Source organism: Pongo abelii, chromosome 9 (assembly GCF_028885655.2).
Source record: "Pongo abelii isolate AG06213 chromosome 9, NHGRI_mPonAbe1-v2.0_pri, whole genome shotgun sequence".
Taxonomy (NCBI): domain Eukaryota; kingdom Metazoa; phylum Chordata; class Mammalia; order Primates; family Hominidae; genus Pongo; species Pongo abelii.
In genome coordinates, this window is record NC_071994.2 from 61,159,914 (window position 1) to 61,184,165 (window position 24,252).

Consider the following 24,252-nt stretch of genomic DNA (forward strand, 5'->3'; position numbering starts at 1 on the left):
ACTCTGGCTTTTTGAGTTGCCAGAGTTCTTGCGCTGGTTCTTTCTCATCTGTGTGGGCTGATGTTCCTTCAGTCTTTGAAGCTGCTATCCTTTGAAAGTTTTTCTTTTTCTTTTTTTTTTGTTTTATCTTCTTAGATAATAATCCAACCTTGAGGGTTGGATTATAGTAAAAGTTGGGTTCAGTTGACTGGCTTTGATTCTAGTCTGGGTCTTGAAGGAGCCCCTCCAATTACTGTCTCCATGTCTACATTTCTTTTGTTAGGTGTTCTGGTCTATGGGGGTCCCTCAGGCAGGGACGACAGTTGGAAGACAAGCTGTATCCTTGCCAGGTCAGCCCTAATTTTCTATTCAAGTTATTCCTGGGGAAAGACTGGGTTGCACCTTCCTGTAGAATTCAGGCAGAAGCAAGACCACTGGGCTGGAATCTTTAGTGGGTGTGGCCTGTCTGGATACAAGAGGTGGGGTTCAATAGGGTTGCCTGCCCTGCCATCAGGGTGTTTTCAAGGCAACAGGAGGCTGTGTCCCCATGCAAATCCAGGCAGAAATAGGACCACTGGGCTGGAAGTTATAACATGTGTTGCTCACCTGGCTACAAGAGGTGGGGTTGAGTAGAGTCATCCACCCTGCCTTGTGGGTACTTTCCAGGACAACAGGAAGATGCACCTGCTGGCTAAGTTCAGACAGAAGTGAGACCACTGGGCTAGAAGTTCTAGCAGGTGTTGCCTGCCTGGCTACCAGTGGAGGGATTTGGTAAGGTTGCCTGCCCTGCCGTCTGGGTGTTTCCTGGCATGAGAGGAAGTTACAGCTGCTGGCTGAGTTCAGGCTGAAGTGGGACCACTGGGCCAGAAGCTGGTGCTGAGCCCTGTCTGGTAAGGGGAGGTGAAGCAATCTTACTGCTCTCAGGCACCACAACTGTGACCTCTGTTGGAGCTATGGTGCTGGTGCTGATCTGTTCTCAGTCCGAAGACTTGTAGAGGTCCCCTTGGACTCAAGAATTGCTTCTGTAAAATGGCTGGGTAGCTCTCTGCCTCAGTCTAGAAGTGTGATGGGAGCGATATAGGGGGTTAGGGGGATTCTCCCATTCCCAGTCTTGCACAGGTCCCTGTGGATAGTGCGCCCCCCCGCCAGGGGGCTCTCACCCTTTCCCATGTTAGAGAAGTTCTCCTGGCTCTGCGTTGAGCCCAGACAGACTGGTGCCCAGTTTCACTCGTCTCTGCTCTCTGTGTCCTTCTGTTGCCTTAATGGATCCTGACATGGTTTCAGAGGTGATTGGCCTGCAGGGTCAGTGTTCACTAACCCTTTTGTTTCTTCTCTGTGAGAGCAGCACACATGAGCTGCTTCTAGTCTACCATCTTGGCCCCCTCTCCCCACATTGTTTCTTAATTATTTGCAACTATGTTCCATAAGGAAATGCTCTCCTGAATGCATTCCAAAATAATTGGTGCAATTCAAGAATGAATTCCAACTTACTTTTGTAACAGTGGACTGGGTGATTTGTTATCTGATGGATTCAGATTTTTTTTAAGTTTCTTAGTGTAAGGGTAGGACATTTGATCTGAGCCTATTCTCTTTTCCTTTCTGCAGCTTCTCCTCACCTCCACACCCAGTGCAGCCTCTGCCCCATTAGCTCAAAGAGTTATGTTAGAGGAGCAAATTACCCAGTGGTTGGAAAAATAGTCAAGAGGACCTTTAGCTAGGGAAACTATTCTTTTAATTTATTTTTATTATTTATTTATTTATTTATTTTTATTTATTTATTTTTTTGAGATGGAGTCTCACTCTGTTGCCCAGGCTGGAGTGCAGTGGCGCAATCTCGGCACACTGCAAGCTCCGCCTCCCAGGTTCACGCCATTCTCCTGCCTCAGCCTCCCGAGTAGCAGGGACTACAGGCGCCCACCACCATGCCCGGTTAATTTTTGTATTTTTAGTAGAGACAGGGTTTCACATGTTAGCAAGGATTGTCTCGATCTCCTGACCTCATGATCCACCCGCCTTGACCTCCCAAAGTGCTGAGATTACAGGCGTGAGCCACCGTGCCCAGCCTCAATTTATTTTTCTGTTCTTGACATTCTTGAGCTGGCTGCAGGGGTTAATGAATGAATCAAATGGGTCCTGGTTCTCATGGATTACAGTCAATGCTTGTTCCATTTTTCTTTTGGTTGTTGTGAAAAGGCAATTGGCTGAAGTCTCAAAGTGGGTGAAAATAAATCTGCTCTCACCTGAGACAAATTTTTGGCCCTTTATGTGTATTTGCATAAACTTTAATTTTAAAAATCTGAAAACACCTTAACATGATTATAATTACCTTAACCTAATTACTAAGGTTGCAGTTTAAAATATGTACATTTTAAAACAAATATTAAAATAAAATTCTACAACCTAAATTATCCTACAGTGCCCAAAGATTACTTTACAAGTACATGTAAGGTACATTTCTCTTTAAGGAGAATGGTAGAAAAAAACATTTTTTTCATATAACCCAAACCAAAAATTGTGATAAAATGTACAAATTCTATTTGCAGTTCACTAAGAGAACAGAACACAACGAGAAATGAGTATATATGAACAGTCGATAGAAAAAGTAGGAAACCTGGGTTCTAGATTTCATTCTACTTACGATTCACCAAGCTGATATTTTTATGCATATCACTTTCCTTTCCTAGGCATGAGCTGTTTTCCATCTGTATAGCAAAGAGATTGTATTAGAATATGATGTTCACAATTCTTTCTTCTGCTACCATTATGTTTTCTGGTGTTTGCAAGAAAATCAGTGCATTATGTGGTGAACCCACATGCTTATAACTGTAAGAAGACAGAAACAAAGAAAGATGACCTCCATCTCTGGAGGTCACCTCTGGAGAAAAGGGTGTGGGCTGAAATGATAGCAATTCCAAGAAGATAGAGGCAAGAATGGATATGAAAGAGGTTTTAATGGTCAGCATTAACAGAACCTCTGAAAATGTCAGGCATTATGTTAGGTGCTAGGGACATAAAGATAAATAAGCCTCAGTGTTTCCCCTAACGAGCTCAGAATTTGGTGGGAGAAAAAAATATGGGAAGAAAAAAGAAATTTCATAATTTGCACAGGGTCAAAGGTTGAGCTATGATAGGAGCACAAAGGAGGCAGTAGTCAGATAACGCTTCAAGGAAAAAGTGGTTCTTGAGTTGAGACTGAAAAGATGAGTAGGATTGTGACAGACAGGTAGTTTTAATAAGAAAGGAAAAAATGGTGCAATAGAAAAATATGCAGGAGCGGCAAGGAGATTTACTTGGGAATAAACCTAATATGTAGGACTGGGAGTGTAGTAGTTCTTCCCCTATTCCTGCTCTCTCATCTCAAATACTAGGAGTGTAGTTGAACAAGTACCTTCTATGCTGAAAAAAAGGACTTCAGTTCTTTCCATAAATTCACAGCTATATTTCCTAGATCATTTTGTTGACATTGGAGATTTATGAAAAGTAAAAGTATTTGTGATCTCTTTCAAATAATTATTTGAAGCTCTGTCCCCACCCTTCCCTTCAGTCTGTAATGACTCATTATGGACACACTTTCTTCTCTGTGCCAAACAAGCACAAAATTAGGCTGCTTAATTACCCCTGTCACAGTTTCCACTTTCTCACAGCTGAACTTGTTCAGCTTTATAATATGTCTTGCTTGGTAGGCAAAGAAGTGGTCATCAGCATTGTTTTGAGTGGGTAACAAAATCCAGGATATCCCTGGAGAACTGAACTAGGCTTGAGGCTTGGTGTTAGGCAGCACCAATCAAATAAATGATGACATCTCCTTAGGGATGCCTCCCTACCCTACCCTACCCTACCTTACCCTACTTGTTTCCTTCAACTTCTATTGTCCCCTTGAATGACGTCTGTCACACTAGAAGAGGATCTGTTACAGGGTAACTTGGCTAGGCCTGGGGTTCCCTGATGTTTTGTGGAACTATAGCAAATGGGGATAAATATAAGGGTAAGAGATAACGTCTTTCAGTAGCACTGATTGAATCTGTTTCTATAGAATAGTAATTTTTTTCTCTTCCTTTCTTTATCCTCTACAAATAGGAAGGTAGTATTTGAAGGAGAATTTTTTTTAATTGAAATTTTAATTTTTGTGGGCACATAGTAGGTGAATATATATTTCATGTATGAGGTACATGAAATGTTTGGATATGGACATGCAATGCATAATAATCACATCATATAATGTGGGGTATCCATCCTCTCAAGCATTTATCCTTTGTGTTACAAACAATCCAGTTACACTATTTTAGTTATTTTTAAAATGTACATTTAAATTATTATTGACTTGCATTTGTCCATCCTGACGCTGCTAATGAAGACATACCAGAGAATGGGTAATTTATAAAGAAAAAGAGGTTTAATGGACTCAGAGTTCCACATGGCTGGGGAGGCCTCACAATCATGGCAGAAGGTGAAGGAGGAGCAAAGGCACGTCTTACATGGTGTCAGGCAAGAGGATGTGTGCAGGGGACCTGCTCTTTATAAAACCAACAGATCTCCCAAGACTTATTCACTATCATGAGAACAGCACGGGAAAAACCCACCCCCCATGTTTCAATTACCTGTCACTGGGTCCCTCCACAACACATGGGGATTATGGGCACTACAATTCAAGATGAGATTTGGGTGAGGGCACAACCAAACCATATTATTTTGCCCTGGTCCCCTCCCAAATCTCATGTCGTCACATTTCAAAACACAATCATGCCTTTCCAGCAGTCTCCCAAAGTCTTAACTCATTCCAGTATTAGCCCAAAAGTCCAAGTCTAAAGTCTCACCTGAAACAAGGCAAATTTCTTCTGCCTATGAGCCTGTAAAATCAGAAGCAAGTTAGTTAATTCCTAGACACAATGGGAGTACAGGCATTGGGTAACTTCACCCATTCCAAATGGGAGAAATTGGCCAAAACAAAGGGGCTACAGGCCCTATGCAAGTCTGAAATCCAGCAGGGCAGTCAAATCTTAAAGCTCCAAAATGATCTTTGACTCCATGTCCCACATCTAGGTCAAACTGATGCAAAAGGTGGGCTCCCATGGCCTTGGGCATGACTATAGTCACCCTGTTGAGATATCAACTTAGGTCTTACTCATTCTTTCTATTTATCTGTACCTATGAACTGTCCTTATCTCCCCCGAACCCTCCAATTATACTTCCTAGCCTCTGGTAACCATCTTTCTACTCTCTATCTTCATGAGCTCAATTGTTTTGATTTTTAGATCCATAAATAAGTGAGAACACATGATGTTTGTCTTTCTGTGCCTGGCTTATTTCCCTTAGCATAATGACCTCCAGTTCCATCATGTTGTTGCAAATGAAAATCTCATTTTTTATGACTGAATAGTACTCCACTGTGTATAAGTACCACATTTTCTTTACTTATTCATCTGTTGATGGACACTTAGATTGCTTGCAAACTTTGGTATTGCAAACAGTGCTGCAATAAACATGGGGATGCAGATATCTCTTTGATATACTGGTTTCCTTTCTTTTAGGTATATACCAGCTGTGGGACTGCTAGATCATATAGTAACTCTATTATTAGCTTTTTGAGGCACCTCCAAATTGTGTTCCATAGTGGTTGTACTAATTTACATTCTCACCAACAGTGTACAGGGATTCCCATGTTTTCGCCAGCATTTGTTATTGACTGTCTTTTGGATATAAGTCATTTAACTGGGGTGAGATGATAATGTCATTGTAGTTTTGATTTATATTTCTCTGACTAGTGATGTTGAGCAACTTTTCATATGCCTGTTTGCCATTTGTGTGTCTTCTTTTGAGAAATGCCTATTCAAATATTTTACCCATATTTTAATTGGATTAATAGATTTTTTTGCAAAGAGTTGTTTGAGCTCCTTTTATATTCTAGTTATAAATCCCTTGTCAGATGAGTAGTTTGCAAATATTTTCTCCCATTATTGGGATTGTCTCTTCACTTTGTTGATTGTTTCCTTTGCTGTGTAGGAGCTTTTTAACTTGATTTGATTCTATTTGTCCATTTTTGCTTTGGTTGCCTGTTCTTGTGGGATATTACTCAAGAAGTCTTTGCCCAGACCAATATCCTGGAGAGTTTCCTCAGTGTTTTACTTGTGGTAGTTTCATATGTTGAGGTCTTGTCTAAGAATTAAGTTTTTAATTCATTTGGATTTGATTTTTGTATAAGGCTAGTGATGGGGTCTAGTTTCATTCTTCTGCATATGAATATCCTGTCTTTCTAGCCCCATTTATTGAAGAGATTGTCTTTTCCCCAGCGTATGTTCTTGGCAGCTTTGTTAAAATTGAGTTCACTGTAGGTGTGTGGATTTGTTTCTGGGTTCTCTATTCTGTTCCATTGGCCTATGTGCCTGTTTTTATGCCAGTACTATGCTGTTTTGGTTACTATGGCTCTGCAGTATAATTTGAAGTCAGGTAATGTGATACCTCCAGTTCTGTTCCTTTTACATAGAATAGCTTTTTCTATTCTGGGTCTTTTGTGGTTCCACATAAGTTTTAGGATTTTTTTTTTTCTATTTCTGTGAAGAATGTCATTGGTATTTTGATATGGATTGCATGGAATTTGTAGAATGTTTTGGGTAGCATGGACATTTTAACAATATTGATTCTTCCAATTCATGAACACAAAATATCCTTCCATTTTTTGATTTCCTCTTTACTTTCTTTCATCAGTATTTTATAGTTTTTGTAAGAGAGATCTTTTACTTTTTTAGTTAATTTTTAGGCATTTAATTTTATTTGTGACTATTGTAAGTGGCATTACTTTTTAATTTCTTTTTCAGATTGTTCACTGTTAGAATATAGAAATGCTACTGATTTTTACATGTTGATTTTATATCCTGCAACTTTACTGAACTTGTTTATCAGTTCTAATAGGGTTTTTGTGGAGTCTTCAGGTTTTTCCAAATATAAGATCATATCATCTGTAAACAAGGATAATTTGACTTCATCCTTTTCAATTTGGATACGCTTTGTTTTTTTCTCTTGTCTGATTGCTCTAGCTAGGACTTCCAGTAATATGTTGAATAACAGTGTTGAAAGTGGACATCTTTGTCATGTTCCAGATCTTAGAGGAAAGGCTTTCTGTTTTTCTCCATTGAGTATGATATTAGCTGTGTGTCTGTCATATATGGCTTTTATTATATTGAGGCATGTTCCTTCTATCCCCAGTTTTTTTAGGGTTTTTAAATCAGGAAGGGATGTTGAATTTTATCAATGCTTTTTCAGCATCAGTTGAAATGATCATATGATTTTTGTCCTTCATTCTGTTGATATGATATATCACATTGATTGATTTGTGTATGTTGTGCCATCCTTGCATCCCAGGGATAAATCCCACTTGGTCTTGATGAATGATATTTTTTAATGTATTGTCAAACTTGGTTTGCTAGTATTTTGTTGAGGATTTTTGCATCAATATTCATCAGAGGTATTAACCTGTAGTTTTCATATATATATATATATATATATATATATGTTTTCACATATATATATGTTTTCATATATATATGGCTTCATATATGTATGGCTTCATATATATATATATATATGGCTTCATATATATATATGTATGGCTTTGTCTGGTTTTGGTATCAAAGTAGTACTGGCCTTGTAGAATGAGTTTGGAAGTATTCTGAGAGATGATTTTTATTTCTTTCTGGAGTGGATTCTGGCAGGCTACTTAAAATGTCCTTTCTAAATTGAAATGACAAAGCACAGAAGAATCTATTCCAAAAAGAATTTGGTGTGTAAGATTGTGCCTTCTTTTTTACTGTTAGTTTTTGTATACTGCAGCATACTGGTCCCAGTTTAAAGCCCCATCAATTCCCATTTTATCAAGCTCTACTATGTCTACCTATACTTTGCATAGTTCTTCTTTTTATCTTATCAGTCTATTAATGTGGGGTTAATTTTTTAGGGATTTTCTACCATGGCTTGAAAATTCGGAGAAGGACATTGTCTAGATCCGATTATGACACTTATTCCTTCAAGGTGACTGGTGGTGCTGTTACCTCTTTCTTGTCCATTTGAAGATTGTGAAATGCCATTTTAGAGAGTAACTGTAAGACATTTGAAAATACAATTTTATATTTGAGAGCTCAGAATAGCAGTCACATCAGAATCTTTCTTCTCCTTGGACAGTGGTCCTTTTCTGGTGGCTAGGAACAAGAAATTGGTTTCATTGTGGTTCACTGTGTAGCTTATTTAAAATAATTTAATTTTAAAAGCAGAAAAATATAGGCTTAAAAGTAAGATTGACTAAAATGGATAATAATTTCTATCTTGTATAATTATTGTGAGGATTAAATGAAATAATAAATGTAAAATATCCAGCCCAGTGCCCCACTGAGTTTAGTTCTCAATGTATATTTGTTGAATTAATGCATGAATGAATTGGGGTGATTATTGGAAAACTAGATGACTAGTTATGTTGCTATATGAAAATCATATGTTTATAATGAGAAAAGGCCTTGTACTTTTTCTGTTTGGCACACTCTATTAGAGATCCTAAATGATCGTATCATAGAAAGCAGGTATATAAATATATATATATATATATTTTTATATATATATATTTCAAATTATGATAAATATAGTTACATCGTGACACCACCCATTATAATTTGACATCAGTTTGGCTATATTTGGACAAAGCATGCTTCTCTTTTCAAATACAGTCATGGTATAACATCAATCTCTGACACAATACATTTCTTAGGTCCTGCTATAGACCATTATGTGTACTGGAAGGTACTGAAGGGTTTCACCATGAGGCTGAGTCTGATTGGTAGGACCTACTGCTTTGGGTTAAATCTAAACAGGCTTGGTTATTAAAGTGTCACTAAGATCCAGATGGAAGACAGATTTATCTTTAAAGCTAGCCACAGCACACAAAGCAGTGCAAATACTGTTAGAAGTATTTATTTGTGGATTGGTGAGATCTTCACAGGACTTTCTTAATTCAATTTATTTAAGAGATTGGTCAAATTTATCGATGTTGGAAATGTTCTTGAAAGGTGCAAAAGTTGGCTCATTTTATATCCATTTCTACTTTTAAGTGATAGATATTCTGGTAATGTTGAAGTGATAGCTAGAGAGTTCTTCTTCTAACTCCAATACTAATTATACGATCTTGGGCAAGCTACTTGCTAGATCTTAGCTCGTTGGCAGAATAACGAAGTCCGACTAATCTAAATGATTTGATAATGTCCTTTCAGTTCTATGTGTCAAGTATGTCATTGTTGAGCTTACCAAAATTTTAATGCTAGCTACTTTATTAAAGCTGCCAGTAATAAAGGTGGAACATTTTAAGCCATAAAGTAAAATCATTTCTTAAAGTGCCTTTATAAAATAAGTAATTTTATAATTTTGAAAAAATATTTAGCTAGGCTTATTTTTACACATATACACTGCAGGTCTTTTATATATCTTGGATAAAGAAACAATTCAATATCCCAAACAATCAGTGTGAATTTTTAAAAATTGAAACAGGAAAAACATTCTATATTTAGGCTGAAACAGTCTTCACCTAAGTTTAAATGTTTATGGGACTTTGGCCAAGCCTGTCATAAGCTTTACTATATTATTGATTTTTAAACCTCAACTATGTTTAGAAATGAATATTCATTATTATAATCATTATGACTGTGAACTATGATCTGAGAATTATACATGGAATGACATTTTTGTAGACCCTTATGTAATAGTTAATCAGAGTTTAATCTTTTCTGTTCCTAAACCATTAGTCTGCAAAGAAATTTTCTAACTAAAGCTATTTGGTTATAATAAATAGTTTTTTATTGTTGTTGTTATTAACTAGACTGTTAATAACTACACTGTTATTAACTAGACTATCTGTGTTCATAACTAGACTGAGAAGAAAAATGTTACTACTCATTAGTTATGGCTCAAACAGTATAATTTGTATTAGAAAAGTTTAAGGCCATTTGCAAAAGTATTCTCCCCTTCTGCAGATTGTCTGTTCATTCTGTTGATTGATTATTTTGCTGTGCAGAAGCTTTTTAGTTTAATGTCTCATTTGTCTATTTTTGTTTTTGTTTCTTTTGTGTTTGAGGTTTTAGTTATGAATTATTTGCCTAAACCAATGCCCAGAAGAGTTTTCCTTAAGTCTTATTCTGGTATTTTAATAGTTTCAGTCTTACATTTATGTCTTTAATCCATCTCGAGTTGATTTTTTTGTATGGGGAGAGATAGGCATTCAGTCTCATTCTCCTGCATATGTAATCCAATTTTCCCAGCACCATTTATTGAAAAGAATGTCCTTTTGCCAATACATGTTCTTATCAATTTTGTCAAAGATCAGCTGGCTCTAAGTATGTGGCTTTATTTCTGAGTTCTCTATTCTGTTCCATTGATCTACGTGTCTATTTTTACACAAGTACCATACTGTTTTGATTACTATAGCCTTGTAGTATAATTTGAAGTTAGGTAATGTGATGCCTCCAGCTTTGTTCTTTTTGCTTAGGATTGCCTTGACTCTTGGGGCTCTTTTTTGGTTGCATATGAATTTTAGGATTGTTTTTTCTAATTTGGTTAAAAATGACATTGGTATTTTTATAGAGATTGAATTGAATCTGTAAATTGTTTGGGGGCACTATGGTCATTTTAACAATACCAGTTCTTCTAATCCATGACCATTGGATGTTTTTCCATTTGTTTATGTCATCTACAATTTTTTTCATCAGTGTTTTATAGTTTTCCTTGTACAGATTTTTCACCTCTTTGGTTAAATATATTCCTAAGTATTTTATTTTTTTGTAGCTATTGTAACTGGGATTGCCCTCTTTCTTTGGTTTTCAGCTAGATTTTTTTAGGTGTCTAGAAATGCTACTACTGTTTAGTGAAGCTAACAGTTACTGAGCAGCTATCTAGTCAAAATTTTAGCAAACTACTTCAAAAGAATAATTTCCTGTGAAACAGTGTGAATAAACTTGACTGAATTTTTTTGCGTTTTATTTTTTAACCTTAACATCATAAAACTGTTCATCACATACATAAAAAATATAATGATGTACCACTTGTGTTGCCTCATTTATAGACACTGTCTTTCCTTCCTAATATGCAATGATTTTGTATAGTGTGTTAAATCAGAAACTATTGATTGGGTATCTATTATTTGCAAGGCACCATTATTGGTGCTAAGCATTCAAAAATAATTAGATCATACCTTCAGTGAGCTTACAGTGCATCAAGCAGGATAAGATACTGTGCATAATTACACATAAAGTTTAAAATACTGATAAACACCACAAGAAAAGTGCAAATCAAGTGTTAAAGATTTATATTTTATATCTCCTTTAGAGCTATGTGCTTTGAATTCTCCTCAGCTCCTAACACAGAGCCTTACACATGGAACAAATTCAATTGATGTTAGTTTAGAGGGTGAGCTGCGAAATTATTTTGTAAGCTTATACCTATTCATTTAATGACATTCATATTATCCAAGACAAATTTAAAATCTTCAATCTGAATAGAATGATATTTATACTAAAATCATATGTTTTGTTAGACAGAATATGGATATTTTAATTTTTGTGAATACCTTCTATCTTTTCACTGGACTCAATTTTCTGATTTCTATTTCAAGGCCCATTCTACTAAATCTTACCTGATATCCTACTGTCCAGTTTACCCAGCTTTGAAAAGGATTATGGAATGTGGCTGTACCTCTTCCTTTCTCTAATGTATCAGTAATCACAACTCACAAGAACTCCAGCTCTATGGAATCTTAGAGTTTATGTGGTCTTGCCTTCCTTAGATACAACCCACTTCAAAGGGCTGTAAAATAAATGATTATCAGAGCTTTAAAAGAAGCAATTGACACTACTCTTTTCCTGAAAAGTAATTGTATTATTCACTCAATCTGAAGGATTCATAGTCAACTTTTTAAAAAAAATAGATTTATTTCCAAAAATATGTTTCTCTGCATTTTTCACTAGTTCAAATTTCCCAAAGGACTCAAGATTGAGTAAAATTGACATTCATTTGATCTTTTTAATGATTGAGGTAAAAAGCATAAATGACATCCAAGGACTGTTAGCATCTCTAAGATTTCCTGACTCTTTAATACTCATAGTAGGATATATTGGTTATGATACCAGCTACAGGACTATATAGTCAACATGTTTCATCTCATAACCATCTTGACGCCATTCAGTGTAGAACTTTTTTTCACTGCCTTAATCCAAGCAGACATTTTCAGAAGCTTGACCTGTCCCCATTTTGAAGACATCTGGCTGAATTTCAAAGGAAGATGATACAACAGAGTAAAAGAGAAACCAAAAAGATGCCCCCCTCATTTTGCCTAAGTGCTAGCAATTTGACTGACTCTGCTTGTGAATTTTTCTTGCCACTGAGTCATTACATACAGAATTATGAAACTTTAATTTCTTTAGAGGCTTGTTATATTAGAAAAATTGTTCCAAAGAAAGCAACAATCATGACATAAGCACATCTGGCTCTTGCAAATTATTCTTTATTAAGCTTTCATTTAATTACATGTGCTGAAAGGTCTGTTTTTGATTACTGTAATTTTTTTTATTTGTCCATCTGAATGATAGAAATGCTGGAAATTACATTCAAACCACCTGTTTTTTCTCCCCTACTCATATGGCAAAGTTTGAGCTATTTTCTCCATGGTTGATGATCTAGGAAGCTTTCTATTTATTATGATGGAAATGTGACCATCAAGGTAATGGCTTAACTTTGATTATAAGAAGAAAAGAAAATATTTGAATGAAGTTTTCAAGCATTAAACAGTGTTAAGATTGGAGTGTCTGACTTCTGGTTAACCATAGCAGATTAACATTTTCATTTATTGCCAGTTTTACCCAAATCCTAGTAAATTGATGGTTAGGGATTATAGGTGTAAACCTTCAGGTAGAAATGGAAAGAGAAGACAAAAAATTTGGAATATGAGAAATGGATAGATGAGTTATAGCTGTCTTAGCAAAAAAGAGAAAACTGATACCTAAGCTTTAGGAGTGTAAAGCCAAAAAGAATCAAGCCCATTTGGGAGCTGAACCTCTAAAATGCTTAGGAATTGAAGGCATCATGTATCATTAAAGGAACAGTTGTAAAAGGTGGAACTGTAGACAGGATGACTGGTTGAAAACAGATATAAGATGATCCCTCCCTAATGTCATGCAACCTGGTAACTACCATCCCTGCCTCCTCCCTTCCAGACTCATGAGCACATAACCTCACAGAAGTCACTGGAGATTTATTCTCTTGAAAAGTAGAACTTGAGAGGTTTATGTCTTGGGACACCAGGCATAGCTGAGAATGAGTGATGTGCCGTGGTGAAAATCAGGGAATCTGCAGGATAGACCAGACTATGAGATTCTTCTCCTGCCTTCTCTTGCTTGGCTCATGTAATGATGGCATACAAGTCTATACACAAATCAAGGCAAGAATTTGAAGACATCTCTCCAAGAAAATGGTCTAGTCTAAGATAAATGACCTGTAGATATTGACATTTGTGATTTCCCAGTGAAAAAGCAGACTTTCTGCATCATTACCTTATGCTGAAGCCCATAAATCAATAAGTCTACCCCGTACTTAGACCTTCCAGTCAGGTTTTTAGTATGTTGCTCTTATATATGAATAAACAACCAATGAACACCAGACACTTTAGAAAAGCCCCTAATATGAAAGAGCTCAAAGACCTTGGAAGAAAAGAGTGGTAACAATGCAGAGAACAGAAAACATTAAAAGCAAACCCAAATCTATAATTAATATTGTCAAACAGAATAGAGAACAGGATGCTATAAAAAGAATCAATCAGAGAATAAGAGTATCTTTAAAAATATAATGGTAGAAACTTTAAAACATTCAGAGAAGTTTTGGAAGATGAAGTTGCAAAAAATCTGTCACAGAGTATAACAAAATGTCAAAGATTAGCAAATAGAAAGAAAAAATAAGAAAAATAGAGGGTTAATAAGGAAATCTAATATTTATCAAATATGAATACAGAGGAGAGAAAATTATCAATGAAAAACATCAAAAAAGTTTCCTAGAATACAAAGACATGAGTTTGGATTGAAAAGACTGAACAATGAATGTAAAAGTCAACAGAAGGACATAATAGTGAAATTTCAAAACATTCAGTGGAAAGGGAAGATCCTGATGCTTTTAGAGGAGGAAATAGATTACGTACGAAGGAATGTATGTATCAGGAAGCAAAATAGTGTCAGGCTTCCTTAATAACAAGAATAGGAAGGCAACAGATCAATATCTTTGGAATTCTGAGGCAGAATTATTTTCAACTTAGAATTCTATACTATACCAGTCAAACTACAACCAAGTGAGAAGAATATTAGTTCCTAAATAATTAATCTCACATTCACCTTTCTCAGGAAGCTCTTGTACCAAAATGAGACAGTTAACTAAAGGGGAAGAAAACATGATACCCAGGAAACAAGGACACCAGTACAAGAGAGGCAAAAAGAATTACAAGTGCCATAGATCTGCAGTAGGTAGGCCTGAGGAATAAATTAGTTCAGATTTGGAGCAAGAAGATTGAGAATTCCAGGAAGGATGTGTCCAAGGGAAAAACCAGGATTCACAGATTACCTGATATATTCAATTACGCTGGGTAGAGTTTTACTGATTTCATGCAGAGTTTAAGAATTAGTGATAGTTACATAAAAATTATGAAAAATATGAGGCAAATCTTAAATCTAACAAAATAAAAAGTTGAGAAATAAAGTATAGTTTACTACATAGCTAGTATCTTCATAAAATAATATAAAACAGTAAACACTAATTTTAAAATTTGTGACATTAACATTAAGAGATTAGAGAGAGAAGCATGGGAGCACATGTGGGGTTCAATGTAGGAAAGTGAAACTTTCATTTTCCTTTATACTGTAGATAATGATATAACATTTAGAATGATTTACAAATAAGGATATAAATACAAGTTAAACCATTAAATGAATTGAAGGGAATGGTCTCCACAGAACAGGGGGTGAGATAAGGAGGACCAGGGTAGGAAAATGAAAGTCCTCCTGCAAGCTGTGGAGACTGTACACTGTACATTTTGGTCATGCTCTTTTTGTTGTTGTTGTTTTGGTTTTTTGTTTTTTAAAACCTTCAAGTACTATTTATCTTGTAAAGCTGTATACAAGAATGACTTTGATAAAAATGAAAATTATATGAAAAGAGGTTAGCCCACCTGTCTTTCAATCTTTGGCTTTAATTTAGTGAAATCAACATATTTTGAGATTGATAATTTAAAGGTTTGTAGTGTCAGATTGTCTGCTTATCATGTCTCAGAGAAGAGGAACCATTTTAAGCTGAGTAAATAGAATGAGTAATAAGATCATTGGTTTGCCAAAGAGAACTATAGAAAATACTTCAGAAAAGGCCTTGAAACAGCAATGAGAATATGATGAAGATAAATGTGGAATCCCAGGTAAAGGCAGGACCTGAGGAGAGAAGTGTGGTGATCTGTTTGGAAGCATGAAGGAAGCACTTTGTTTCGTGGTTTGGATTCAGAGAAGCTTGACTTAAAAAACAACAACAACAACAAAACTGCTACCAATCTGGCCATATTCTCTTGAGGATTATGTTATATGCTGCCTAGAAATAAGACCCTGGGTAAACAATGACTGCCACTAGGCCTTAGTGGCCTTGGGAACAGCACTCATTATTCAGAAGGATCAGAATACCCAGAGATGCAGAGTCAGAGCTGAATAAGAATGATACAGTTCTTCCAAGAATCCTTAGAAATGTTCAGGTTAGTTTCTTAATTCATGAATATTAATATTAAACAAGTGGACATCCCAGACATTTAAGTAACTTCTAATAAAGATTTTAGGCATTAAAAAGCATCTTAGAGACTACTTAGCTGAATTCCTTTTTGTACAATTAAAAAAAAAACCTGAATTCTAAAGAGATCAAATCCTTTGTCCGGGATCATAAAGTTGTTGCTGGAAGGACCAGAAACAGAACTATGGCTCCCATACCTGTCCTTTTTCTTTCTGTTTTATTATTTGCCTTCTCTTAGCTTCCTTTTTTAAAAATAGTGAAAAAGAAATTACAAGGCTGTCGGAGAAATCTAACAATATGGTAAGTTTTTTTGTTTTTTTTTTTTTGAAACTCAATTTCAGCTGCATTTAAAGAGATCAATGTTTGTCTTCCCTGTTTTGCAGCAGCTCTATGCCGCTCAGCTGGCCAGCATGCAGGTGTCACCTGGAGCAAAGATGCCATCAACTCCGCAGCCACCAAACACAGCAGGGACGGTCTCACCTACTGGGATAAAAAATGAAAAGAGAGGGACCAGCCCTGTAACTCAAGTTAAGGTACACTCGCCTTGCAGGATTGTGGAAACAGTTTAGAAAAAAGTTTCACAAGAAAGATAGTGAAGCAGGCTATGTTGGGCATAAACAGCAGGAAACATAGCAACATAAAGCAACCCCAAATTGTCCCTCTTTATGGTAAATTTCATGATTGAGCATTGAGAAACAGGTGTTTCCCTTTTGATAACAATAGTGCCATATTGTGAGATCTTTACCTCAATCTGCAAACTCACTTCTCAAGAGTTTTCCCCCTTTGGATTCTGGCTTTTATTTTTTAATGATCATTGGCATGAATGGCCATGATTTTATTGCCAGTCTTTGTCATGGACTTGTGGCATTTCTCTTCATGTGTCTTAAACAGGCAGGGAGTTAACTTATAGGACCAGAGAATTGGTATATTGAAACATTAGATTTAAAAAGAAGTGCAAAATAGAATTTGATGCTGGACTTTCTATGGTTCGTTGATGAAGATCTCTCATTCAAAACTAGTTATAAATGTGGGCTTAAAGTATGATTAAAAAATAAATAAATAAAATAAAAAAGAGGACTGTCCTTACAATGAGCACAATGGGACAAATAAATAAAATCATAAATATGAAAAGTCTTAACATGATACCTGATCCATACTGTATCCTTAATAAATGCTCTTTGATTCATGAAAAAAAAATGTGGGCTTTAAGGAATGAGTTGTCATTGCCTAATAATGCTTTTGATGCCATATAGTTGTGATAGGATAAACAGGCTTTCCCAAGTTATGTCTGGGACATTAATAGATGACTTTTCTCACTAATTTTCAGTGTCTTGAAACTGGGCAGCCAGGAGGTACTTGGCGAGAGGGAAATTGATGAGCCACTGCAATTTTGTGCTGCAGCTGGTACCTATAGGTGGTACTTGTTGGTTTTATGATTGCAGTTGCTTTCTATATTGAATTATCAAATTCAAACAGAGGAACAATTGTTTTGTATAATTGACTTATCTACTTGGAGGAGTATGCTAAGTACAAATGCTTTATTGTAATGTGATGAAAGTACTGCATTTGGAGAAATTTTGCAATTATTAAATCTTCACAAGGGAAACAGCTGAGACCAACCAAATTAATCATTGGATGCTATACAATCACTGAAATTGTTTTGTTTTCTAAAATTTGCATATGGGAATTTTGACATTCCAGGAAGTCTTTTAAAAAAGTGGATCCCAAATACCAAAGATCTAAAAAAGTGAAAATCATTAAGAGAGGTAGTCTATGTTCCAGCCAAAGGAATTAATTTAATGCCACCTATTCTTTTAGATTCTCCAAAGAAATAGGAGAACATTTATGTTCTGCTGTTAGAAATATTGAGATATGACAATAGGAAGTTTACATTTAATAAGACAGAATCACTTATGGAAACAGACTATTTTATGTTCCCAGAGTTTGTGTTTATGAATAAGAGAACACTCCAACTCAAAGACACTTTGCTTACTCGTAGTTGTTAGAGTATGAGTATATCAAACATCAGTGACTTGAGCTATTGAGTATTAAATATTTTAACATAAATAAGTCATTTTATAAGTAAGTTGACCAACTGGAACCGCACCAAACCAAGTCTTTACTGGATGAGTAAAATGTTCCTTGGTTAAATTCAAGTTTATATCTGCTTTTACCATTCCATCTTTGTGAGCCAGCTGAATTTTATTACTCACTTGACCACATGCAAATTCTTAGAGATCTCTCTGGGTAATTTGACTTGACCATATTCTATGTTAATAACAAAGGAAGTATTTCTTTTACTTATTAGATTTTTATTGTATATATGGGTAAAAATATATAGACCAAAATATAAAGCAAACGTTTTAAATTTAAAATATAATTCCTATCTATTACTGAAGATGTTCTGAAAATAATCTTAAAGTTTGCTAATTTTAAGAACTGTGGTTACCAAAATCTCTCACATTTCTCTTTATAGTCATTGCTTTTTCTCTGTATATAACATGACTACTTATATTAAATTCAGACAGAATATAGGCAACATTTGCTGAAAGTAACAAAAATAAATATAGATGATCTGATGTACCTTTTCCCCCTAGAATTTTTGTCTACTATAACTGTCAACATCAGAAGTCAGAATGTTTCTGTTAAAATACTGGTTCTACCACTTTTACTAGCTATATCACCCTGGCCAAGCCACTTAGTGTCTTTCTACTTTAGTTTTCTCCTCTGAAAAAAATTGGAGTTAATATTATTATAGGTCTTAAATACACCCTCTAGTATTATAGTGAGTATTCTATAAATGTTAGTGATGGTAGTGATGCTGCTGCTGGTCATTATGATAATAAAGAAGATGGTGTGGTGGTTTTAGTGGTTGTGATTGAAATATCTAGTTGTACACTGGGAGAGATCCTAAATAAACACCTAAAGGATTTCCATTGTCAACTATGATGAAGGAACAAAAACAGATTTACTCTTCCAGCTTAAACAACTAAAACCCGGGACAAAATTATATAAAACAATGGTTTTCAGACATTTACAATAGTAGTACAGGACAGTGATTCCTATGAGAAGAGAAACAAGTGAGGCAGGCACTACAATTGTTGCAGCTCACTATCGGAAGGAAGTTTCCAGGCAACTATGCAGGAAGCTTCGTAGGCTCCCTAAATAGAGAGACAGAGTTCAGAGTTTAGGGATGCTAATGCAGATGGAATTTGTGAGACAGGGTATGAGAGAGGAGCAAGCTACATGGAGAACGAATGCTGAAGATCTGCAAAAGGCTCCCCCTGAGCATTTAGCTGAGTACTGATCAGCACATGCATGTGAGAAACAACCTGAGGTAAGGGGAAACACCAGAATGTAGCAAACAAAACAGCTGCAAGATTCACAAAGGACCAGAAATAGCCAGAGTGGAAAGATCTCCTGACACATGGGCATCAAGTAGAGTCCCCAGAAGGGTATTACCTCAGTAGTGGGGACAAATTACCCCTACTTAGTGGCTGTTCTGACCTTGCCTAAAAATGCTTAGAAGTAAGTCTAGAAAAGGATCAAATTGTTCTGTGTCTCAGAATAAAGTTTTCAAATATTTAAAGAAATACAGAAACTTCATCACCCCAGAAGGTAAAATTCACAATGCGTCGTATCCATTCAATAAATATCAGGCTTGCAAAGCAGGAAAATATATGAATAATGAGAAAAATCAATCAATAGAAACAAACCCCAAAATGACACAGATGATAGAATTAGTAGATAAGAAGGTAAAAACAACTATTGTAAGAGACTTGCAACTAGAGCCAAATGAGATAAGCATCTGCTTTCCTAAAAAATCACCTATAAAGCTGGACAAAACTGACAAAAATAGTCATTTTGGCATTCTTAAAAAGACCAAAGTTATATACAATCTGAGAAAACATTTATGCCTCTTATATGTAAGAATAGTGGGGGTCTGTGACATTCTGGCCTAGGGCTATTGTTATTTCCCCTTCTACCAGGTTTGGTTAGCACAAAGTTGTCAGGCCAGGGCAGGCTGTGAGGACCAAGAGTTCTGCCATGGTGGAAAGGGATTCACTTAATTGGGAGTTGGTAGGTGCTAGCCATGCCCAGTGGTATTATTGGTTAAAGTGGCAATTATTGAATTATAAAACTAAGTAAAAAATTAGAGTATTTCAAAGTTGAAAAAGATGTAATAAACTCCATATGTTCAAGAAGATAGAGGAAAACATGAGCATGATAAAGCAAGATATGAAAAACCTAAATCAAATGTCTACAGATGAACAATACAGTGTTTGAGATTAATATATATATATATACTAGATGGGTTTAGCAACAGCTTAGACATTTCAGAAGAAAAGATTAGTGAACTTGAAAGCATAACAATAAAACTATCCAAAATGAAAGGCATAGAAAGAAGACTGGTCAGTACTGTGGGGCATCATCGAATAGACTAATGTATGCAATTGGAGGCCTGGAAAGAAAAGGAAGAAAGAGAAAATTGTACTTGAAGAAGTAATTACTGAAAATGTTCCAAATTTGATCAAAACTTTACATTTAGATTTTTTAGAAGCTCAGTGAGCCCCAAATAAAAGAAACATGGAGAAAATTAAGTAAACACCTAGCATATAAATCCCTATTATTTAGACGTGAGTAAAGGAACAAACTAGTTCAAACATCCTTTGAATTAAGAGCAAAGGGAAGTAAATTGAAATTAACTACATAAGATAATTTTGACATTCATAATGGATGTAACCATGTTGCTTGAGAACCTGTCCTATGTATAAATATACATAAACGTACATTGCAATGTATGTGACAAATTGCCTTTTCCCTATGAACACACACAAGAAAATCTGTGGCATCACTATATTATCAAACAATAGACTTATTTTCTCTGGTAGTTCAGTAGAAAAGGGTCCTGAAATTTGGAGTCCAATAAATTAGAATTTAAATTCTTTCCCCCATTATATGGCCTTAGACAAGGGATTTTGTCATTCTGACCTCCATTTTCCCATTTGTAAATTTAGAATAATACTGGCCAGGCTCATAGTTATTGATGGTTAAATGAACTAGTATATGAAAATGCCTAGTACGTGCTTGGTATATAATTACTTCTTTGCGCATGCTGTTTTTATTTTCTCTTTCTAATCCTCTTTCTCAAGTAGTATTTTCTGGCCTCTCTTTCTGTTCTCCCTTAATCAATGATGTTAGTACTGGAAGAGACCTTAGAGATCATCTAGTATCAGACCCTCTTTTCACAGATGAAGAAATTGAGCCCCAGCAAGGTCACATGGTTACTAAGGGGGGAAATGTTCAACTCTATTGGGTCTTTTAAACAACGGCATTAAAAGCTAGTTCTCTTTGCCTTCTTAAAAGCAAAGTGGGAGTTAACATTTGCTGACAATTTTATTTTAGAACACAATAATGCAGATCTTAAAACTGGACATTTAAATAAATATGCTCATATTATAACTAAATTTCTAGGATGATGAAAGTGTTATTTCAAGTATTTTATGGCAGGATAAATGAGACAAAATAAAAGAAGGAGCTTAGCTTTCAAGTTCCTGGATGAACTACAGTTACAAGCCAGATATTTGAATACTGTCTCAGTGAAGAAGGACTAGTATCTTAAAATAGACATTCTGTAAATATATGTAGAAAAGCATATAAAGAAACATCACTTTAAACATGAAAAATAAATTGCGTATAGCATAGTATGTGTAACATAATTATAATCTATCCTTGGTCTTTGCAAAAATTAATTTTAAACATGAATAGAGACCAGAATATAGACCATGAAGCGTGCCCACACCCAGAAAGCCACATAGAAGCCATGTTGTGGCATGTGGCTCCCTGGGCAGGGGCCTAGTACATCAGAAGAAGGCTTTCCATGTTTCCATTTTTAAAATGCTTGCAATTGTTTGATTTAAAATATATATTAAGAAATTAGCTGCAGAGACTATTTATAGCTACAAGAACTTTTCAGAGAGAGTAACACAAAAGCACTACAGAGCTGCTGAAATTTTAAATAATTCTTTGTAAATGCCCTAGGTTAATTTAGATCCCTGAAAACACATTAGGAAATTAAGCTGTAATGTGAGCTAATTCAGATTTTAATTTGGCAAAAAGAATGATCCAACTACACAGTTAATGTAAATAGAAGCGTAACAGAGGGAAATTAATGAGGTTTCCTTCCGATGAATCTTCAAGGAGGTAGATAATTAGCTTCTTTTGTTATTATTGTAGGAGAATGTGGCATTGTCTCTGAGGTGTAAAATAACTGTGGCTTACTAAGTGATAATGTGCTTCATTTGTCTTTTGTAAAAATAATTATTTATGTTAAACTCTTGTAGGATGAAGCAGCAGCACAGCCTCTGAATCTCTCATCCCGACCCAAGACAGCAGAGCCTGTAAAGTCCCCAACGTCTCCCACCCAGAACCTCTTCCCAGCCAGCAAAACCAGCCCTGTCAATCTGCCAAACAAAAGCAGCATCCCTAGCCCCATTGGAGGAAGCCTGGGAAGAGGATCCTCTTTAGGTAAATGGAAAAGTCAACACCAGGAAGAGACTTATGAATTAGGTAAAAGAAAGCAAACCTGTTTAGTTACGACTGATACTTGTTTCCAAAAGTGCTCCTTAGTAAGAGATAATACTCTTATCTTTTCTACTGAAACATAACCCAATTTAGTATCTTCTTTTATTAGAACTTTTGGAAAAGGTCATAATATAAATCCTGCTGGGATGGATTCTTTAGATGATAATGAGTTAGATCCAGCAAATCATAGACTTAGGAACTTCTATATGTGGTCAGTGCTTTGATACTGAAATAATTTTTCAGGGACATAGGACCTGGCTTCAAAGCAACCTTTCAAAAGACCAAAATTTATTTGAAATTTTTATCTTCTATCAAAGTGTATGTGAATTTTACATCTTATCCCATATTACTTTTGCATTAAAACAAATATGAACGACACACTTCAAGAACATATATGAAATACTATTGATATGTAGGAAGAGATGTCGTAATGGCTCCTTATACTGCCCCATATATGGCCAAGTATCTCTAGGAATATTCATAGCCCTATGTGAAAAGTATGGAGGAAAAAACATGGGTTTTGGAATGAGGCAGGCTTGGACAGAGAGCCTTCATTTTCTAGCTATGTGACCCCAAGAAAGTTATTTAATATTTTCAAGTTCAGTTTCCTAGTATTACTAGCTCATAGGTTATTATGAGGATTAAAACAGAAAAATGCATATTAAGTATCTAGTGCAGTTTAGAACCTAGAAGGCATTCAATTTAAAAAGACTAGAATGAATGATTATCAATACATGTACATATATAAGTGGGATGAAACAATAAATGTGAAAGGAGTTGTCAGTAAGACAGTGCCAAATAAGCATTAACATTATTGTTACTATACTCTTTGTTTGGAAATTAAGTCTCTTAATTTGTTATACTCTTTGGAAATTAAGGGACTTAATTTCCAAACAGACAGACACAGATTTAAAGATTAAAGGGACAAGACCTAGCATTTCTTCAGATTACCTTCCTTGTATTATTGAGTCCTGAAGTCTAAAATGCTTATTTCAATAGATAAAATAATGTATAAGAATAGCCATTAACAGCTTAAAAAACATTCTTGCCTACTTTATCTGATTTGATGTTTCACAATAATCTTATGAGTTAGATAGTATATTATTACCCTCATTGTACAAATACATACATTGTGGTTCTTACAGGTAGAATGACTTGCCCACACTCCTGCAGCTGTTAATTAGCAGAAACAGGACTAGAATCCAGGTCCTCTCATATGTTACTCAAGTGTTCTTTTTGTAAACTCACAGTTAGAATATTTGCTAAATTGTGCTGAGTCTAAGTGAATCTTCTGATAGTGAGATGTTAATCTTCCTCACTGAATTTTGGAATATTGGATCTCTACAGGAGCATATTCTCATTTTGAGTAAGGATGCCTTTTTTGGGACCTGAAAGTTTTCATGCCAAGTTAGTGGTATCTATATAGAAGATAGAATTAAATCATTTCCAGCATGTGAATATGAATGCCCCTTGGCTGGATTTTTGGAAGTTGTGAGATGAGGGAAGAAAGCCAAGAAGAAGATAAATTATAGAGTTGACCTTGAAATAGCCCTCCTAGAATTCACTCTGAAATTGTTTGGAAAGCATTTGTTTGCTGTCCTGAGTATCATGAGGGACAGAGATGACTGAGTCACAGGCCCTCCTTTTATGGAACTCTACTCAGCAGAGCATATTTCTTAGATCATGAGCTAGAAATGGGCTGAAGTAATAGCACCTGTGTTTGAATAGCACTCTTGTCCGGATGATATTGGATAGAAATGTCCTTTTTACCAGAAAAGCTCCAAAATAAAAGCTGTGGGACCAAAAAGTGACTGACTTAAAAAAAAATTCCATGGATAGCTTGGGAATTTTTTCCAAACTCAA

The 24,252-nt window shown here is 35.5% G+C and overlaps 1 protein-coding gene across 33 annotated transcripts in view; it reads left to right on the forward strand.

Annotated features, from left to right (window-relative positions):
* The window catches only part of SOX6 (SRY-box transcription factor 6), a 757,470-nt gene that overhangs the window by 652,239 nt on the left and 80,979 nt on the right, over nt 1-24,252 (forward strand). For 17 of the 33 annotated variants that reach the window (XM_054523662.2, XM_054523669.2, XM_054523670.2 and 14 more), the window contains 2 exons: nt 16,188-16,337; nt 22,149-22,374. In XM_054523662.2, coding sequence (XP_054379637.1) covers nt 16,188-16,337; nt 22,149-22,374 — 376 coding nt within the window. 33 annotated transcript variants of the gene reach the window in all.